The sequence below is a fragment of the Haemaphysalis longicornis genome, unplaced genomic scaffold (genome assembly GCF_048455015.1).
Source record: "Haemaphysalis longicornis isolate Haplotype H1 unplaced genomic scaffold, Haemaphysalis longicornis Haplotype H1 scaffold_4, whole genome shotgun sequence".
NCBI lineage: Eukaryota > Metazoa > Arthropoda > Arachnida > Ixodida > Ixodidae > Haemaphysalis > Haemaphysalis longicornis.
In genome coordinates, this window is record NW_027526361.1 from 462,277 (window position 1) to 482,984 (window position 20,708).

The 20,708-nt window shown below is 51.0% G+C and overlaps 1 protein-coding gene across 1 annotated transcript in view; it reads right to left on the reverse strand.

Moving 5' to 3' along the window:
- Nrx-iv (neurexin-4) overlaps window positions 1-20,708 on the reverse strand; it is a 139,805-nt gene that overhangs the window by 52,418 nt on the left and 66,679 nt on the right. Inside the window, exons 12-16 of the mRNA XM_077705629.1 lie at window positions 9,215-9,343; window positions 7,830-8,033; window positions 4,281-4,604; window positions 4,041-4,211; window positions 3,265-3,720 (exon numbers count right to left, since the gene is read on the reverse strand). Of these exons, the coding sequence (XP_077561755.1) occupies window positions 3,265-3,720; window positions 4,041-4,211; window positions 4,281-4,604; window positions 7,830-8,033; window positions 9,215-9,343 (1,284 nt within the window). The remainder of the gene's footprint in view (window positions 1-3,264; window positions 3,721-4,040; window positions 4,212-4,280; window positions 4,605-7,829; window positions 8,034-9,214; window positions 9,344-20,708) is intronic.

Genomic DNA, 20,708 nt, shown 5'->3' on the forward strand with positions numbered 1-20,708 from the left:
TAAAATTGGAGTGCCTTTTACAGCCTTTCTCTTTCCACAAAACATATTTCAGCTCCACCGTGAAGAGTACATACCCAGTTTGCAGACCAAACGGAGGGGGAGATGGGTTTCAATGGGCCTTCAATGCAAAGTAGGTTAGCTGGTTGGCTGTATCGCACTGGACAACCTCCTTTTGCAGCGTTGTTACCATGGCAACACGTTTAGCATTTCTTTTTACTTAAATTTGAACATTTTTGGCTTTTTTTATGTTTTATCATCGTGCCTGGCACAGCAAAGTAGTACTCATACGTGCAAGTGTTTATTGCCAAAAGTTTGCATACCACAAGGATGAAAATGAGCTACTTTGAAGCTTGGTATAATATTGTGCATAACTACCAACTTCAATGCAAGAGCATATTTTTTACTACTTTTGACATTAAGGCATCCAATGTTTCTTGCAGCGCAGCCAGTATGCCCTAAGCAATGGTATCAATTATTTCCCTAAAAAATTCACTGTTAAATGCTGCGACAGTAACGTACATTTTTAACGCAGAGAACATATTTTTATTCCTATATTACTAACTCAAACCTGTTTGCATGATTATTACAAGTGCACGGGAAACATTGTGCAAGAAAGGCGATATGGCTCGCGCGCATCGCAGCGCACGCTTACCGCGACATATTGTACTTTGATTATCCCTAATATGGCTGGTCAGGTCGCTTTTAAGATTAAATCTAACGTAACAGGCATTAATTACAACTACTGGCATTCAATCGTAACCGGTTGCCCAGTCATGTGATGCTCCAAGGCGCGTCTGCTATGCCGTGCGCGCCGCAGCGTTTGACGCGTCGACCGTTTCTTTCTTAAGGCTAGCGAGCCCACAGTCAAAACACAGCAATAACTAAGCGTGTAAACATCGCAAATCCGACTAAAAGTTCCCTTCACGAATCGCTATCGCAAGCGCGCACACCGCGTCACCCTCCGGGGTCTGGCGACGGTAGAGTCACGTGCACCACGAAGCGTTTGATGACCTCCACCTTTCGAGCCACACAACTTCCCGTAATCTGGCTTGTTATCTCTGGCATTCCCATCGCGATAATGTCCGTGTTGAATACTACAGATCGAACAGAAACTTAGCCGAGCGAAGCGGCGAAAATGAACTCAAACCGCACGCTACGCACAGGGGGGTAAAGCGAGCTCCGAGATCGTACGAATCGTGGGCGCTGACACGATACAATTTTCATGGTTGCCAGATCAATTGCATTCAGTCTTCTAAAAAGTTGTTCCGTAATTATTTAACTAAAACAAAAAACTGGAGCAAAATAGTTACAAATAATTGCTTCAGTAATTAAAACTAGCTTTATAAAAAAAACTTTTAGTGTAATTAAGCTCTTATTAGAGGAGAAAGAGTAAGTGTCTAGTTCAGTTTTGGTTTCGATTTTCGCGTGCTAGGAAGTGGCGAGGCCCTTGCGCCTGACTTGCGTAGTGTGTGTGCAGTCTTCAGCTCAGATATGCGTGCGTGCAAAACGTGTACAACTAGTACAACTCGGATGCACGCGCTGAGCAAGTGCCTGTCCGGGCGCTTGCGAGGCTGTCATTCTTTCTTCACGTTAAGCACCCTATCAATTGCCCCTGAACTGACGCCGGAACAGCGATTCTGATCTGACCTTGACTATCGCAAGTTCACTACAGCCTACGGAGTGGCAGCCAGCGATCGTTCCCGTTGGAATAGAAATAAAAGGAGCTTTTATAATCGTTCGGTTCCAGTTGTTTTATTCATGGAACTTCTTACAGCTGTTCGTTCTTCGAACTTTCGCGCAAACGTTCGTGAAGGTAGAACGAAAAAATAGGTAACGAAATGCGGTTTCTTTTTTAATTAGTCAATGTTCTCTCCTCGCGCGCTCTGTGCGGCCCATTCAATACTGCGCATTCAGTCCCGCAAGCTTTCCCTTTGAAGTGGTGGAAAGCAGCTAGAACTTGACGAATACAGACAGAAAGGAAAACGGGACACGCCGCGGATTGTATTTCGCATACTCCCTTGGCATGCATTCTTCCACTCCGTTGGCCTGCGATCGACCGCGCTCTTTCGTTCCTGGGCTTCAAAGCGCCGCGACTCACCCACTCACCGGCAATATCAATATGCGTTGGCCCATGCGATGTCTTTTTTGTGTGTGTCAATAAAGGTTTTACATTGAGCTAAAGCCACAGGCAGTTCACTACACTTAGTTTGAAAAGCATTGAGCGACTCGCAAAATGTCACAGAATGGCAAATAAAGCGGCACAGCGCAAAAATGCACGGAGATCATACGGAGATTCATTATTCTGTGCACCCAGTACGGATCAGCTGACCCCTTGGCGTCCTCGCGCATGCGATCAGTCGCATTCGAGCTTGCGAGCAAGTGTTGCGTGAGCGTTGCCACATCTTGCTCAAATAGTCTCAGTACATACAAGTCGCACGTACGCTAAACCGAAAACACGGCGGTTACCTACCCACAGGAGATAAACTACGCAATGCTGTCGACGCCGCCTACACAAAATCCGCCTGGCCAGCGGTCCGCCATGTTACAATTTCTCCCGGCATGCTTCGCTAGCCGGACGCGGAAACGCCACAGTAGCACGTTGCCAGATTACAACCCATCGCTTTCGCCGTTTTCAGTAAGCAAAAGCTCAGCTGGCAACCTTCAAATCGTTGTATCATGTCTGCCACCGTGTGTCGTACGGTTCCAATGCATTGGCTCAGCGGCGCGCTTTCCCTCTAGAGTCAGTATATTATCTCTATGGCTACGCAGCTCAGGTGGCCGCCATCTTGCGTTGCTCCCGCGACATCCAATCAGGAGGGTCGTTTTAGTGCGTCCCGACTGGAGGACCAATAGCGCTTCAGCATCTTTTTCTAGGTCCATTTGTGTGTCACTTCTTTTCTGCCGTTTCTGCGTTTCTGAATGACCGAAGATAAAAGATACGAGCGGAACCGGAAAAACGAACGCTCGGCCGATCTAACCATATCAATATGGCCGCGCCCGGTGGCACCGTTGCGGAGATAGTGCGCTCCGAAAATTGCCGTTTTTTCGCCCATTTGCGCCGATAGTTTGTCACTGCGCCTGACAGAATTATTTTTTCGTGCCACTTTGCGACGCTTTTCAGCGGAAAAACTTTGCAGACGCATAGAATAGGAAACATAGAAGCCGAAAATGTGACTTCCGAAAAAACGATTTTTTGGTCACTTCCCCGGTTCGCAAGGTCTAACCAGTGGCCCCCTCCCGGTGCCGCTGTGGCCCTGCACGCACCGTCGGCGCAGATGGGTCCCTTGAAGGGGGTCCACTGGCAGTCGCACGTGTAGCCCGAGTAGCCCTCGAGGCAGGTGCCCCCGTTGAGGCAGGGCCCCGAGGCGCACTTGCCCACGCAGCCGGGGGACACCCCGTACAGGGCGGCAGCGCGCTCGCGCAGGTGCAGGGGCTGCCCGTTGACCATGAAGGCGCGCAGGCAGCCCACGAAGCCCTCGCGGTAGTCCACGCTGGCCCCGATCACCAGGCTGCCGGGCAGGTGCAGGGCGTGCGCCCGGTCGGGCTTCTCGTCCGCCTCGCCGCTCTGGCTGCCGTCCACGACGATGCGCGCCTGCTTGCGGTTGCGCTCCACGTGCACCGAGTGCCACTCGTCGTTGCTCAGCTTGTACGACGTCTTCACGCTCACCCCCTGGGGGCCCCCGCCGGCCGTCTCGTACAGCAGCTGGATGCGGTCGCCCCCTGCGTTGGAATGCGGCGGGCAGCTTTGGCAGCCTTCCTGCCCACTTACCGAGACATTTTGCCAATCTACGATTAACAAGGACGGTTACACAAACGGTCGCAGGAAAGGAGGGAAGCCAATGTGAAAATGACAAGGAATGGGTGCAACACATGCGCGGAAACCTTTTACGCTGCATTTTCTTCTTTCCCAGGGGCCTGATTGTGACGAGCACACAAAGTTTAAGGCTACCGTGGGTGCAAAAGGTGCCCGCTAAAATCGTGCCAACCCGGCAAAGCACACAGCAAGACAGCAGAAGAAGCGGGAGAAGGAGGAGCCCTACCGCTGATGACGAGCTTGACAAAGTCTGTGGGGCCCTTGCTGTGCATGAGGACTCCGTTCTCGGCCGTGGTCTTGAAGTGGAAGTACACGTCCCACGAGTGGCGCAGGTTCAGGTGGGGCACCTCGATGGTGGCGTCCGTGAAGCGGAACGTCACCACGTCGTCAAACAGGGCTGCGGCGGCAGGGAGGGGGAACACTCAGTGGGCCACTCCCCGACCAGCCCGCCCGAGGAGAAACGCACCGTCTCCCTCGCACTCGAGGGGGCCCAGGGTGTAGCGGCCGCGCTTGCGGTCCTCCAGCAGGGAGGCGGCGCCGGTGTCGCCGAAGCGCAGCTGGCGCACGGGCAGGTAGTCGCGGTCGGTGAGCTCGCCCCCGTCCGAGTGCCACTCCTCGAGGGCCGCGTCGCAGTTGCACCAGCGCTGCGGGTCCACGCAGCTGCCGTACAGGCCGCAGCGGCACTTGCGCGAGCCCGGGATCGAGCCGCCCCAGTAGTCCATCTTCTGGTTGCTCCGGCTCACCCACCAACCATAGGGCGCAAACGAGTCCCCACTCGACGAGTCTTGCACTGCGGCACCGAGAGGCGCATTATCAAGTGCTCAACTCAAAAATATACAAGGCATAAAGAAATGAAGCTAACTAAATGCTTTTTTTTAACACTTTCGTGACAGCGCCTATTCCCATCGATAGCATGTTATCGATGAATACGAATTCCCATTCTGGACCACTACAGAGCGCGTCTGGACCGCTGAACGGCATCACTGCCGTTCACGCGAAGCGTCAGTGAGCGGCGAGTTTCGGTGGATTTTGATGCATCTGAGCTTAAATCTGAGCATGATAGTAGCAGCACAGACACAGCACAACAAATTTACGTGAGTACCAAGCCCCCAAATACCATTTTTCGCTCAGGTCGTCGAGCGGCGAACCACGTTGTATAGTTTATTTCTCTCCAACAGATGGCGCCACCGTACGGGAAAATCCGAAACAGTGGACCAATCGTGGCGCCACTTTTTGATGTATGGGGCCTATGGGGAGTTTTGCAACTCCTACATCAAGCAACTCTGGATACAGTGGAACCCTGATAATATGACTTCCTCAGGACCATGCGGGCGTTGTAAAATCCCAACAACGACAGCTACTCGCATTAATAGTTTAAACTACAAATGGAGGTTCTGCATCACTCGGAAAAAGAAATCCCTAAACAGGGTAAATCCGAACAGAATAATGTAGTGCACATGCCACTAAGGCTGTACTAAAACGAACCTTGCCCACTGCCGCAATTCCCGCCAGCCAGTGCGAATCACGGTGCACACAATGACGACAAATGCATTTGGAAGCCTCAGCCTGTCACTGCCTGCCCCTGCCCACGGCCCCTGCGACCGCCGGATAACACGGCAGGCAAGAAGTCACATCGGATAACCGAGGTTTCCAACGCATTGTTTATACTTCACCAGGGCTCGACTTGTCCATCGTAAAACGAAGGGCGTCGTAAAATCCGGGGACAGATAAACGGGGTTCCGCTCTGCTGTTTTGCAGGTAAAGTACAATACAAAATTATTTTTATCAGTCAGATTTTTTGACAAAGTTTGACATTTCTTTTACAAACATGCCTATATCCCACTGCAAGAAAATTTCAAGAACAGTTTGGAATATGGTCAAACCCCGCAGAAATCCCATGAGTACGAAATTCCTGCAGCAATGAAATATTTTCGGGTTCGAGGCAAACGTCCATAGACGCCTATGTATTTCACTTCTCGCGGTAACCAAGTGTTCTTGGAAAGAGATCCCGCGCTAATGAACTCGCCGCAAGTCCAGTCGGCATTTCCTTTACCCATTTGAGGCTAACAGTGTCCAAGAAGTGCTCAAAGGCATTTTTTTCGGACTCAACGTGCACAAACTTTTGCCTCAGCATGCTTGCACAGCAACCGCCATATGTGTCTACAAAAATGGCTGTGCGGCAGGCGGCCGTGGAGGCAGCCTCGCAGCGACACCAAAAGCGGCCACCACATGGTGACTTGAGGCGCAGCTGGGGACCATAGTGCGGCTTTGGCTTGGGTTACGCTGGTCGGTTACCGCTGAACAAGCGCGCACGTGGCGATCAGCACGTTTGCTCTCCGTAAGATGCCTCCACCAACCCGGAAGTAGAAGTTTTTACCGCTACAAGTCGAGGCAGCCATCATTGCCCAAGTGGAGGATAGCGCCAAGTTTGAAACTGCCTGCAGCTCGCCCTACCATTTTGAAAAGCAAGGCTGCCACCCTTTCATGGCGCTCGGGTGCCAAACAAAACAGCGAGGGCTGCGGCCTTTCTTTCTGGGTGTCCACAAAGAGCGGTGCTCACTTTAGTTTTGTGAACAGCGTTGGGACAAGGAAGTGCCACCCTCTGGCAACAGAAGAAGCGGGACTTCGCTTGCGTGCTCGGACATACTCTGTGCCAAGGAGAAAAAGGTGCAGAGATGCTTTGGATGCTTTGGATGCGTTTGACACGATCCCAACCAGCAATAAACCACTTCCTGTAACATGATAACTGAGCTCTGAAGTTGCTGGAAGGTATGGCTCACAAAGTAATATAACCGACCTCTGGAAAAGAATTTTCAGTTAGCGGCCGATTTTCCTGTCATTTATGTTTCATTTTAGTGGCAACGAAATTCCTGCAAAAGCGAATTTTCTGGCTTTTCCCAGCGGCTTCGTTATTGCAGGGTTCAACTGTATATGTGCATATTAGCAATACACTCAGTAGAACCACAACCACAAAAAAGTATTTGCGGCCTTTCTAAACCCACACAAGAAAGTTCTTCTAGTTCTACAACAGTGGGGCTTAAAATTATATACAAAAATATATAGAAGAATTATGTGTAAAATATACAAGGCACGTCAAAATCAATCTAAATAGATGTACTTCATTTGTGTAGTTTTCAAGATGACGTAAAGGGTTTCAATGGAGAATAATTTGTCTGACAAAATGTTTTCGAAATTCAAAAGAAATGCTTCTGTAGCTCGAAAGAAAGCAAAATTAGACATGCTAAACTAGACAAAATTTAAGGTAAATTAGCAAAATTTTGAGTAAAATCTAAAGTCTTAGCTCGAGCGGTTTTTCAGCCTCCTCCGAGCTGCGCATGCCACTGGGCTATGCAGTCTGCACCTGGTGGGCCTACCCTCAAGCAGCAAAGCGCCAACCTCCCTGGCGAGGAGGCAACAACTCCTGACGAAATGACGTTTACGCCCCACAGATGAGCTGAACATCAGAGCATGCAGAACAACCTGGCAGATACTGAAGCCTCCTGATGGCCAGACTTCAAGGTCAGTTCCTTTGATTACCCCTCCCAGAAGTGATTGCCGGTAACACCACATGGTCAACAGACACACTGCTGCTGAGCAGGTCACGGAAATCCGCATAATGGCAGCAGAATCATGCGATTTGCAGTGTTTGGTAGCGCACGCGGCCACATTTACCAAAACTTGGATGCAGTTTCACCTTTCGCGACGGGTTCAGAATTTGCCACTTGGCTGAGAAAATACGAACTGCACAAAAAGCAAAAGAGAACTTCCCCCCCAACACGGCCGGTGCACTCCGTGTGCTGGAGGCACAGCAACGGTTAACCAGGGCAACAATGGAGAGTTTTAGCTGACCGCGCATGCGTGGCGCGCTTGCCCGCGAACGGCATTGGCGCTGACCGTGCCGCCGACACTGGAGCAGACCGTCGAAAACGGTCAGATAAAACTCTCTATTAACAAGTAGCAGAAATCACTACAGCAAGAAACGCGCAGCCTTTCGCCGCAGTAAGCCGTCCCGTACCGCTTGTGTCAAACAGGCGGGCATTGTAGCACTCGTAGGTAAGTCGCTGGCGGCAGTGTGCGGACCGGTTCACCAGCTGGACCATCTGCTCCATGGGCGCGTCGTACACAATGTCCTGGATGAAGCTCCCGGCTTCCCGGTAGCCCTTGACATCCGTGGTCATCTCGTTCTTGTGGTGGACCAGGGTGTCCGTGCGGTTGTCCGCTACGAGAGGAGGGGAAGGGACGTGACCGAGGGAAGCCACTGGCACCCCAAAGGGCATGGGAACAGCTGGCCTGGGAATGTCAAACTGAATGTTGAGTGTGTGACTAGCGCTAGAAATGCACAAAACAAAAGTTGTGATGACCCTTGAAGATAAGTTGCTGCAGCACAAATGGCTGTGGGGTGATGCACTCATAAGATGCTGGATAATAAAAGTTAACTGCTTTTTAACGTATCTACAAAGTATGCACTAACTATGCTCCCTGAAAAGACTTTCATGAATATCAAACGAAAGGAACAGCTGCTCTGAAGTTGTTGTCACGAAAGGAGACATGTAAAGGCTTCACGAACTTGATTTATTACCACGGTAGGGCGCCTTTCACCTTCCTCAAATTGCAACATACTGTATGGGAAACCACACAATGGGGCCACAGAGCTTCCAAACTCAAGTGGCCAAAACTAGGGGAAAAAAAAATTTCCAGGAGCGGCAAGCCTTGTACGTGTAGCAAGGGGACACAGCATGGCAGCACTGCGTTAGCTGCTCTTTTCTTTCGTCAGGGCAGAGCAGGACCTTTTAGGGTGCAGCCCCCTGGTGCCCCGCCTGTCTCTGGGCTGAGCCGCGTTGTCACCGTAACCGAGTGAACGATGGCAAGACCGAACAGTGAAAGAAAGCAGAGGAGGAGAGTGTCACAAAATGGTGAGGGGAGGGCAGTTCGCTGTGGTGGCGCGAGCGCTCTCCGAAAGTGTGCGGTGGGGTAGGGGGGCAGTATGCTGTGCCCGCACGATGAAGACGGTCGTCGGCGTGGCGAAAACCCGAGGAGGGCGTGCGCGTGACGATGGTGTGTGTTCCCTGCCTAAGACGTGGATCGCGGTCCCTTCCTGAGACGCACTTCGCGCCGCCGACACAGAGGCTCGTCATCGCTGCCGTTGAGAGAACCCACGAGTGAGTGCTGCCTCAGCGCACTGCTGCGCCAAATATCCCATTACGGAGTTTCGTAATCGCCAGCCAATTTTTTTTATTCACACAAGCACTTGCAAGGCCCCGTGGGAATTCACAGAGAATTTCGATAAGCATGCCACATTTCCTGCTCACGAGGCACACACAACGATGCACAGGCTCCACAGAAGATTTCACCAGCTCGGGTAGGTCAGAGCTTGCGGCAAGTGGCTGCACTTGTACTCACGGTGGAAGACGCACTCGACCGGGAATGGTGTCAGAGGTCCACTGCCATCCACATCGATCAGCATTCTCTGGCTCTGCTCCTCGGGCTTCTTCTTCATTTGGTAGGCCGCACACGAGAGCGGGTGCAGGGCTAGAGAAAAGGAAGGGACACAACTGCTGCACCGCTGGTGGTACCTCGAGTGGTAGTACCTCGAGCTTAGACTTCAGCCCCAAGTTCCTTTGAGGAGGCCACAAAGGCAAGAAACAACTTTGGTCCACCCAAAAGACTGACTGGCACTTCGATTGATTGATTGATTGACTGATTGTAGGGTTTAACGCGCCGACACAATGGAGGTGATGAGGCGCGCCATAGCGGAGGGCTTCGGATTATAATTTTGACCACCTGGGGATCTTTAACGTGCACCGAAATCTCATACACAAGGGCGTTTTTGCTTTTTGCCTCCACCAGAAAAGTGGCCGCCGTGGCCGGGAATCGAACCCATTGACTGGCGCTTCACTCAAACGCGCCTTATGCAGGGGTGGCACAGCATAAACAGATTTGAGAGCAGTTTTCGGAGCAGTTAACGACATTTATTATGTCATCTTTGGAGCCCCAAAAATAAAGCTCTTGGCAAGTCAGGGGGACAAGTGGACTCTGAGGCTCTCATCATAGAGTGGCATTGAAAATTTGTGGGCCTGCTCTCTACGGCATGCCCAGGAATGAGGCACACTGCGGTTGCGTGAAAGAACTCTTTACTCACATCCTCCAACGCGCTGTCGCCCGTCCGGGCATACACACACACACACACACACACACCATCACCAGAAACACTCTGTCACCCCGAGTCACAGTCCCCGCCGCGGTTCTTCTTCACCCCCGCGACACCGCCCGCTCCTACACGTTCCCTCGCGCCATCACTCGGGCACCTGCCTCTCCCTCCCAAGTCTTGCGGCCCCGTAGCCGCACGGCAGGCGAGGAGGGCAAGGGAAGGGAGCTCACGGCGAGGGGCTCCGGGCAACACCCTCTAGGCCAGAAGGTGTGCCAAGGCGCTCCCCACAAATTTAACTCAAAAGTTCTACAACTGTAATGTGTATTTATTATCATTTAAATGCTGAAATTACCTATTACTTTCATAATCCCAGGCTGCGCTGTATGCACAAGTGTACAGCCACGGCAAAAGTTGCGAAAAGTAAGGCGACGGTTGTGCCACCAAACAGCCTCTTCCCATTTTCCCACGATCATAATTCAAGTGCGCGCGGGGGCCCTCCACTACAGGGCGCCTCATCACCTGTGTAGCATCGGTGCGCTAAACCTCATAATCAATCAATCGTTTCGAGTAACGTTGCTATATTTAGCCACCTTGCTTTTAACAATAAATTTCTCTCCAGAGAGATAAATTATCGATACCAGCGTCCAACAATAACCAGTCCCGCCATCAGACACTGCTTGAACATTTCACGGCAATGCAGCCTGTGCTGCAACTTCTGTCTTGTCGATTGTGCCATTCCCGCCGCTCTCGAGCTCGCGGTTACACGCAGCAGTAACTCGCCGTTTTACAACATCGCAATGAGTCCAAAATTTTACTTCGTGTATGAACCGTGCCCCACACAAGGACAAAGTACGGCGAAGTCACTAGCGCCACGTTGTTTTCGATGAACTCCCGTCTTTGGAGCCGCGTATTCCTGAAACAGGTCATCCGGCCAAACGATAACTCAGCCCTCCACTTCATCCAAACCATGGCAGAGGTCGGTGAAACGCACTGAGCACCTGAACTACAAGCAGCTGCTTCACCCAGCGCCATGTTTTACATCCTCCATGCCAAGGTGGCGGCAGCGCCCAGTGGTGCTGTTCCGGCGCTCCAAAAATTGCCGTTTTTCATCAACTTGCACAAATAGTTTGTCACCTCAGCTCACGTATTTTTTTTATCGCACCTGGCAATGGTTTCCCATGAGAAAACTTAGAAACGCATAGAAACACACAGAACTTAGAAACGCATGCGTGCAGCTCGCCGATGTGAGTTCAGAAAATAACTATCGCTAGGACATTTTTTTATGCGTTTTTTTTTTTTTTACTGAATGATCAATCGATCAAACCGCTAAAAACAGTGCCACCTTGGGCGTGCTCGAGAATTATGCTGTAAAGTTGTTGGCATTTTTCCCCACTCAAACTGACAAGCATGTCAAAATCGTATTTGTATCAAAACTATGCAATCTGCGCAGCCGTCTCACCCCTGCATATGGGCCTTGTGCACTGCAGTTTCAAGTAAACACGTGGCGTCACCCGGTAGCTTTTCCAAGGAAGCTTTTCAGCATATACAGCAGATTTCCATGGGGCTCAGTTACAACCCCAACTGGGGAATTAGTATACAAGATATCACTGCGTTTTGTTATGTTCACAGCTGTTATTTCAATATAAATATTCCTCTTACCACTTGTGTGGCAATGCATGCTAAATCATTTTACAAAGCACCACTTCTCCAATACTGGCATACGACAGTACACTGGTGAGCTGCTGGCGACGCCGACGTATGCAAAGCCCATAGTACCCGAGAAGAAATTTAAAAAAAAAGTACCATAGTTGCACTTCTGCATGTGCATGCTACTCGGCATGCGATCACTGCGAAAAAATGCCATGCCAGCAAAATATATAGATAGCCTTAAAATGAAAGCACAAGGAACGTAAATGTTTACACTATGCAGTAGAACCCCAGTAAAAAGATGGACACAACCAGCCATGTCTTCAAATATCTAAAACACAGGGTCTTGTACAATTTGTAGATTGCATTTCTGCCACAGTAGGTCCAAGAAAACGAGTTCAAGTGGAGCTTGTTGGGGGAAATGTTTTTGCTGACAGAGACGACATGCACGAGCACCTGCATGTAGTTACACGAAGAATCACGTACCACACTATCAGCTGTGAAACATTCCCCAGTATTCCAAACGGCTTTTTTTATCAGCACTACGAATGCTAGGGGAAGCGTGCGTGCAAAATCATAGCTACCATGTCCATGCCCGTGGCTATGTAGAGTAATAGAAGGGTAATAAATAACTGTGTAGAGGCTTTCGTGTAAGCTTCCTCATGTGCACCTGCATCCAAAAATGCCAAGCGCGCTTTTTATCAACACATGAACGCATTTGCAAAGAAAGCATCAAGCGACATTTTTTTGAGCCCATCCAATGAACACTCATCGTAGTTTCAGCAGTTTCAGGTAGAGCTTTGCTGCGCGATTGTATTTTCAAAAACCCGTCCTTACATACAAACCTGAATTTCAGCTCTTGAAGCTGTTATATCCCGGGTGTCGCAATATGCGCACAAATGTTTCGCTGCAATTCCACACACACACATAGTGGCCACCAAATCATTTCCTATCACCGACAACGCACACGGGACACAGTCGCTTCTGCAAGCCCCATGAAGTCGTGTCGCCGGTCTTCTCCCCACAATAAGCGATCCGCCAACAGCTGGGTCATGCCAGATGCCCCGATTGGGATCTAAAGCTGAACAGATCAAATCCACCAAAGACACCAAAGAGCTGCCGGCGCCGTTGGATGCTATGCCGTGATTTTATGCTCTTTGAGGGCCGGCGGCCACACAAGTTTTTCTATTGGTGGAGCGATCGCACCTTCTCTCACACATGCATTACCGCTTCCAGGAGGCGATGCACACACACACACACACGCACGCTCCTGCAGTCCTCTCTTCCTCCCTGTAAGTGGGATCGCAGGTTTTCGTCTTTTTATTGTTCCCGCCACCAGGAAGGAGGCTGGCACAGCAAGACGAGCTTCGCTTCGGCTCCCGATTGACGACTCCCAATCAGCAGACCCGCACTAGTGCTGCCTAAAAGACCACTCCCATCGCACGACGGACCTCGACAGCCCAAATTATCCGCCACACCGCGCCCGCTGGGTCTACCGTGTTTTCCGGTGCTTAAGTCGCGTTTTTTTTTTTTCAGAAATTTTCGTTGGTGCGTCTTATCCACCGGTGCGACTTGTGTATGGAATAAATCCGGTTCGCGGCGGCCATGCGTGGCCAGCGCACGTTTAGACACAGCTCTATGGTGTAAATCAATCCCAAGCCCACTGGTACGGCGTTTCTCATAGCCCATACGTCGCTTTGGGACGTTACACCAAAGAATTTGCAGCTTTTTCTAATCAAAAACAATGATAATGGCCTGCGACAACCGCGTGCCACTTTACGCCATGCGCAGTAACTACAGTTCAGAATAAATTCAAAGTAACATTAAACTGGGTTGCAAAAACAAAATGCAGCTTATGAATTATTACAGAGAGTTACTCTGAAGGAGGTAAACGTGCTTCTAATTTTTAAAATGACGGCTTGCTGAGAAGTTTCGATTTTCGGGCCGCTTCCGGTCGCGTCGCTTCAGTCCGCCATGACATCTTTATTGTGCTGATTTACGACAGCACGGAAAAGACGCGCGACGTTTGGAGAGGTGGCCAAATGGGTCTCCAGCTCTTGGGACTCCATTTCTACAAAAACAGTTGCAGCCGGGTTGATAAAGACCGCAGTATACCGGCCCGCGAGTGTTAACGATGTTGGCGAAGAAGACATCAGAGAGTCGGAGGACGACAGTGATGTGCCAGTGGAACTCCCACTGATGATATTGAATTATTTGTTAGCGAGTCTGAGGAATGCGTTGTTTTTGACGAACTCCGTCTTTCGAGTCACGCAAATTCCCGTAACAGACCAAACGTATAAATGTAAACCTAGCCTCCCCCATAACGAAAAACCATGATAGAAATCTGCAAAGAGTGCTCTGCCTGAACTAGAGTGAACTAGCCTGAACCACGAGCAAGTGCTTCACCTGGCGGCCATGTTTTCCAATCATCACAACACCAAGATGGCGGGGCCCAGTAATGTCGTTCCGGAGATACAGCGCTCAGTTTTTCATCAATTTGAACAAGTAGTTTGTTGCATCAGTAAAGAGTAGTATTTTTTACAGGACTTTTCAATGGTTTTCGATGGTAAAACTTTAGAACCCCACAGAATATAACATGTGCCACCCGACATTGTGACTTTCGGAAAAACTATCCAGGGGACAATTTTATGCGAGTTTTTTATTGAATGATCAATCAGTTAAACCTTTACAAACAGCATCACCTTAAAGGAGCCATGAAGAGAAAACAAAAGTTTGTTTTATTCGAAAGATTAGGTGTTTCATAGTACCCCAAGCGCTTTCCTGGAAGCAAATGATGCTTTATTCACTGAGAAATAAGGCAATTTAAGCCAAAATTTTAAATCTCCCGCTAAAATTGCAGATTTCGTGACGTGAACAATGGCGTCATACGAGGTGGTCCATGAAAAAGATACTTAGTATGTCGACTCCATATAGTACCCACACGCGGGAGTCAGACAGGAACCGGAAATCGTGCCGAAACCGAGACGGCGACCATTTTAAAAATACTAGTAAAACCTAGTGCACCCGCAGCCCTAGTCATGGAATCGCCTGATCGGGAGAACAAAACTCTAGCCGAGAAGCTCGGGCTTGCATTTAACAACCTCACACCACTCGAACGCTCAATGCTTCTAAGCGTACGAGCGGCAGGAGTTGTGGGATATGCGGATGGACCGGAAAGCGACCATTCCGCGATAGCCACAACATACGAACGCCCAGCCGTCGGCACCGCTGCTTCGTCAGCCCCGTCGCGACGGATGAATACAGACTGGTACGTATGTGTCGTATTTTTATTACGGTTAATAATAGTTCAATTTCAGTAGCAGTATCGCTTATGCCAGTTGGCCGGTGTCGTGTATGGAAAGCCGTTCGTGCGAGCTCTCTGCTCCGACCAGAAAGATAACAGCGTCAATGCGCGGTGTGTACGGTATTTTTTTTTTCCAAACTCAGAGCGCTTTGACGGCGATTTGACGAAGTCGGCGACGAGCGCCAGCATGTCCCAGGAGTGAGCTAACGTAAGGGTCCCTGCCGTAATCACTTCCTCGGAAATGAAGCGAGCACACTCGTACTTCCTTTAGCTCCCTTTCTCCTCCATTTGCAAAGTTCACAAAACGTAGCCACTTGCTTCGCCTAGGTTCGTCGTTGGGCAGCACATGAAAGGAGATCTCCTCACCGGCGGGGATGTCGCACTCCCTCGACGACTTGCCCGTACTACATGGGCATTTCAAAACGCAGCAACGAGATTTCATTGTAAAGTACTCGAACAAACTGAAGTTTTCAGTGGTTGTAAACTGGAAATGAGCTCGTAACGACAGCAGCAAGCCAACACCAGTCGAAACTTCTGCGACGACTGGCACTATCTCGTCGCTTCTTGCTGTTCCTTACTCCCCTCGTTTCTATTTTTACCTTTGCTGGTTGGCGATATGACGGCCAACCTCCTGTCAAGGGATTAAGATGCCAAGCAAGGTCGCGGCTGTACGTGCTGGAACGGTTCGTTGGCCCCTAAGAGCCTCGAACCCGAAAATTCGTCTGCGCGACGGCGAGATGTTGAGTCGGCTGGCGGTAGTTTCGTACGCATTGGCGCACACGCTTGCGTGTTTGCGTGTTCGTTCGGTACTTCAACCGTTTACTCCACCGTTCTTTGTCATAAAAAGAATTTGCAGTATGTTTCACGGGTATATAGCTCACTATGCAAACTGTAAGCCCTGCCTAACATGCATTTGCTTTTGCCGGCCTCCGCCAATCGCAGAGCATTCTCGAGTGACATCATAGGTTTTGTTGCGGAAAATGAGCTGGTGGGTCGCATGGTCATTTCTTTTTTTCCTAATTATGTAGCTTATTTGAGCGAAGTTTGCGTTATAAGTGGTGTCGTTATGGTTCTAACGAGGCAATCTTTCGAATGAACCAAACTTGTGTTTTCTCTTCATGGCTCCTTAAGGGTGCTAAAAAATTATGCCGTCAGTAAGCATTTTTCCCCACTGAATACTGCCGCGGGAGCTTTAAATCCTTGGCTTTCAGACTGTTTTGGGGCAGTTTGGCGCAATTTTTGCAATTTTCAAGCTTTTGGAGCAGCTTGGCGCAGGAAGGCTGATTTGTATCAAAAACTGCACAATATGCACAGCGGTCTCACCCCTGAAGCTAGTTCTGTCTAGACTTTGGACGTTATACGCCCATGTCTAGCCCTCCTTACAGAGGATGGGCGGCGGCAGGGGCCGCTGCAACCATGTACTTTCGCCGCACTTTCTAACGATCTGATTCACTATGAGTTTACCTAATTAACAAGTGCGTCTTATATACCGGTGCGACTTATAGACGTTTTTTTCGGAAAAACTGTCAGTTTGAGGGGGGTGCGACTTATACAAAGGTGCGACTTACAGACCGGAAAATATGGTACTCTGTAGGCCTAGCTCTTTGGAGCAGCAACCAAGCCAGCACCGAGTGACCATGTGCGACACGCTACCACAGCCCCGATCCCAGATTGCCAACATGGAATTTGATCCGCTCAGTAGACGCACTCTTCCCCCGGACAATCCGTGGACCCAGCACACAAAGAAACGCAAACCCAACAACGTCCCAATGCCACAAACAACCCTCACAGCCTATGCCACACCGCCCTCCAGGACAGCGGCCCGTGGTACCCCAACAAGACTCCCAACAACCACCTACACGATCATCTACCTCGCCGCTCAGTAGACGCACTATTCCCCCGGACAATCCGTGGACCCAGCACACAAAGAAACGCAAACCCAACAACGTCCCAATGCCACAAACAACCCTCACAGCCTATGCCACACCGCCCTCCAGGACAGCGGCCCGTGGTACCCCAACAAGACTCCCAACAACCACCTACACGATCATCTACCTCGCCAGGCTTACCGGCCCAGCACTGACCGAAGCCTTTGCAGCCAAATGTGAGCTCGACCTGCCGTCCTTATACCAAAAGAGTCACCCTTTTCGTGCAACCAACCCCGACTTTGCCGTCACTCTCAGCAACATCCAAACACCCGACTTCAAATCCTAACAGTGCTATGCGAATTCGCCGCGTACCTGAAACCTATGCTGAAGGGTCATTCACGGCCTGGAACCGACCATTATGGATGCCAACATCCACGACTATTTCCGAGAAAACCAGCCGACCCTCATCCACGCCCGATTCATGGGCCACGCTGCTCAGTGCTTCTCACTTTTCAAGGACACCACGTGCAGTTTTATGTAAAATAAAGGCGGGCCGCGTCCATTGCCAACGTGTGTCGTGAACTTGGCCATTGCATGGACGTGTGTCCCCTGCCCGAGAACTCCCACTGCGGCCGATCCCCTCCAGCTACCGGCCATGCGTGCCAACCCGAGTGCGAACTGTGCTCACAACCACACTGCCCGCTCCGCTTCCTGTCAACCGTGCCGACCAACCAGAAACCCCCTGGCGCCGACAACCAGGCAAGCTGGTCAACTGCAGCTGCGCACTCTCCCACCAGTCATTCCGCCCCCCAAACGCAACACGCACAATGCTCCCCCACCCCTTCTCCCATCCCACATGCCCTTCTCAAACTCGTCACAATACCAGGAGCAAAACGCTAAGCATCTCAGCCAAGTGGAAGCAGTGGAAACCGACTGCACCGCCCCACCCAATCCTCCCCCACAGGCTCCCACCCCCCTCACACAAGCCAAGTAGAAGACATTGCCAACACGCAAATCACAGCCCGCATCATCCCCTACACTATCCCTCACGGAAATGATTACGGAGGTGGCCGACACCACCCTCCGTCTATTCGCGGAACGATTCTCAGCTCTATAGAGTACTCTGCTCCTCAAATACCCACCCCAAGCCAAGAAACAGAAAGGACACAATAACCCGTAGACACTCAGTGCAGCCCCCGAAACTATATGCCAGTGGAATCCGCCTCTTTTATTGCGGTGTGCTGCCACCTAGCGTGCTAGCGGACATTGAAGCGGTAGGGTTCGCCGGCGTTTCCTCCGGCTGCATTCTCGTATGCACGGCGATCCCACATTACGGCGAGGAGCAGCCAAAGTTTTTCTTCTGTGTTGGTGTTATAACGCCTTAAGACGACAGCCCCTGGTCATCACATAATATCAGGCGGCTTCTTATCACTGAATGAGGGCTGGCAGAGAAATCTCGGACAGATCCGTGTGCCGTCCGAGTAGCAGAGCGAGCAGTACTTGGAGTCGTCTGGCATGAAGTGCGATCGCCAGCTCAACAAAGGCCGGCAGTTCGCAAAATGCCTTTAAGCGCTGGACACATGTACGATTGGTACACGCGATTCGCATGCGACTGATCGTTACGACTGTCGCCCCGACTAGTCGTACGCGTGAATTTCGATGCGCGCATGAGATGCGTCGTCGGCGTCGCTCCGCCCACGGTTTTTGCTCCATGGTCAACTACGACGATCGCTGAGCTGAATTTGTAGATTCTGCGCATTTGTTCGCAAGAAATGGACAAATCAAGCAATCGTGAAGCGTTTTCTGCCTTCGTAAACAGTCCGCGCACACGCCGGCCGCGCCTGCCAGCTCGGCACACTCAGCGGCTCGAACCGGCGCAGACCTCGGTAGCAACCGCGCTTGTCGCTGCTCTTCTGAATCAATCTGATCGCTAAAAATAAGTTGCACATGCGAGAAAGTAGGTGTTAGTGTGGTGAAAAATTGTGCTAGGGGTTGTTGTAAGGGCTTATTTTAAAAGCGGCAATCAGATATCTGCCGCGATGCAAGCCTATGCTGACCGGTCGCCGCTGCGCGCAGTGCGCCCAGCGGCCGAGAGATGGCGATACCTGCGCAGAAGCATCGAATCAGGCTACACAGATGTCTTGGTCACCGATCGTTTAAACGGCAGTTATAACTTAAATAAAGTTTCAGATGCGAGAAAGGGGATGATAGTGTGGTGAAAAGTTGTGTTACGGATTGTCATTCGCAGTTGCACAGATAGCGGCGATCAAATATCCTCCAGGATGCTACGCCTAAAGTTCCCATCACTCGAGCCGACCCGAGCGACGCAAGCCGCCCTAGCCGGTCGCATGTGGCCGACGGGAAGCGATAGAAGCCGACACCGTTCCCTTTTCGGCTCTCCGAGTTACAGCGGAATGCAGCACAAGTTCTGGACATTGTTCCGCGCACAACGAGCACACACAAAAAATCAAACAATGTAAATACAGCCACGACCCCTTCCCGCTTGTGCGGGAGCTGTGGGAAATGTCGTCTGCTGCCCCTGCCGGACTGCTTAGAGACTTGGCCGCTAGGGGATTGCGCATGCGCAGTGGGGTTGTGAAAGAGGCGGATCGCTGATCATTCAAAAGCAAGAAAGCCGCTCTTGAACTGTACGCGGCCACCAACCCACCGGATGTGTTGGCACCACAAGAAATGGACACCCCACCCCCCACATTGTGCGACTACAATACTACTTACAGCAATGCACCGCAATATTTGTCAAGCGCACTCCTCCGGCCCAAGTGACACCCACGACGTCCCCTATCGACCACGTTTTGGTAGAGCTCATCCTTCCCGAAGAGCGGGAACAAAGCCTCCTTATCCTGAACCTGTACAGCCCACCCACCCAACCTCTAACAGCCGTAGAACTGCTCCACACAGTGGCCCGACTCACTGGAACCAATCCGTGCATACTCCTCGGGGATATTAGCGCGCCACATGATACGTGGGGATATCCTCACGCATCTAGGAAAGGAACGGCCCTCCTCCACGCTACACCACATTACCATTTCATCCTGCAAAACGACCTCACTCAAGACTACCTGGCTCGGCAACAGTGCATCGCGAGATTCCATCCCCGATCTCACGTCTACACGACATGTCGTCCCAGAATAGACTGGGAACAGAAGCCCGACACCTAGGGAAGCGACCATTTCGTCATTGCCTCGTGTACCTCCAATCCCGCTCTCCGCCACCGCACGGGAGTGGCCCGACTAGCCGACTCGGAGGCTCCCCAGAAAGCCGCCCTTCCCTCCACAGTGCCCATGGAAGAAAGACATTGAAGAAAGGACACAACAGATGGCCAGCCTACTACAACAGACACACAGGATCTCCCAGCAGCCGATACCCACCCTGACCACCTGTGGGAAGCCTGCCGCTGCTTACTGAATCGATGGCGTCGCAACCAGCATAGTTGCTCACTCAAACGGTGCATCGCCAAAGGCCCTCACTTACGCCCGACATCTCCAAAACCAAAACTGGCGCACATATTGCGACTAACTCAGCGGATCTCTGACAACGAAGAAAGCATGGATCGGCACCTATTGGGCAGTACGCCATCCAAAACCGCCACTACTCAACACAATCACCCTCAACCCCCGATCCTTCCTGCAAAAGAAGCTTCTTGGCTACATTCTAGTTCGGTCATCCACTTCCCACCCTGATTACCCAGAGGCGCCAAACCTCAACCTCGACTAGCCATACCCTCGCAAAGTTAGCATGCAATTCGGCGCCGGGGCACGACCAAACTACATACAAGCTTCTTTGGAACCTGAACGACGAGCATTTGGATTCCCTCCTTGACTGCTACAAGTGGCACTCGCAAGAAGGAACATTATGCTTGCAGTGGCGACACGCAGATGTTACCCTACTACCAAAACCAAACAAGCC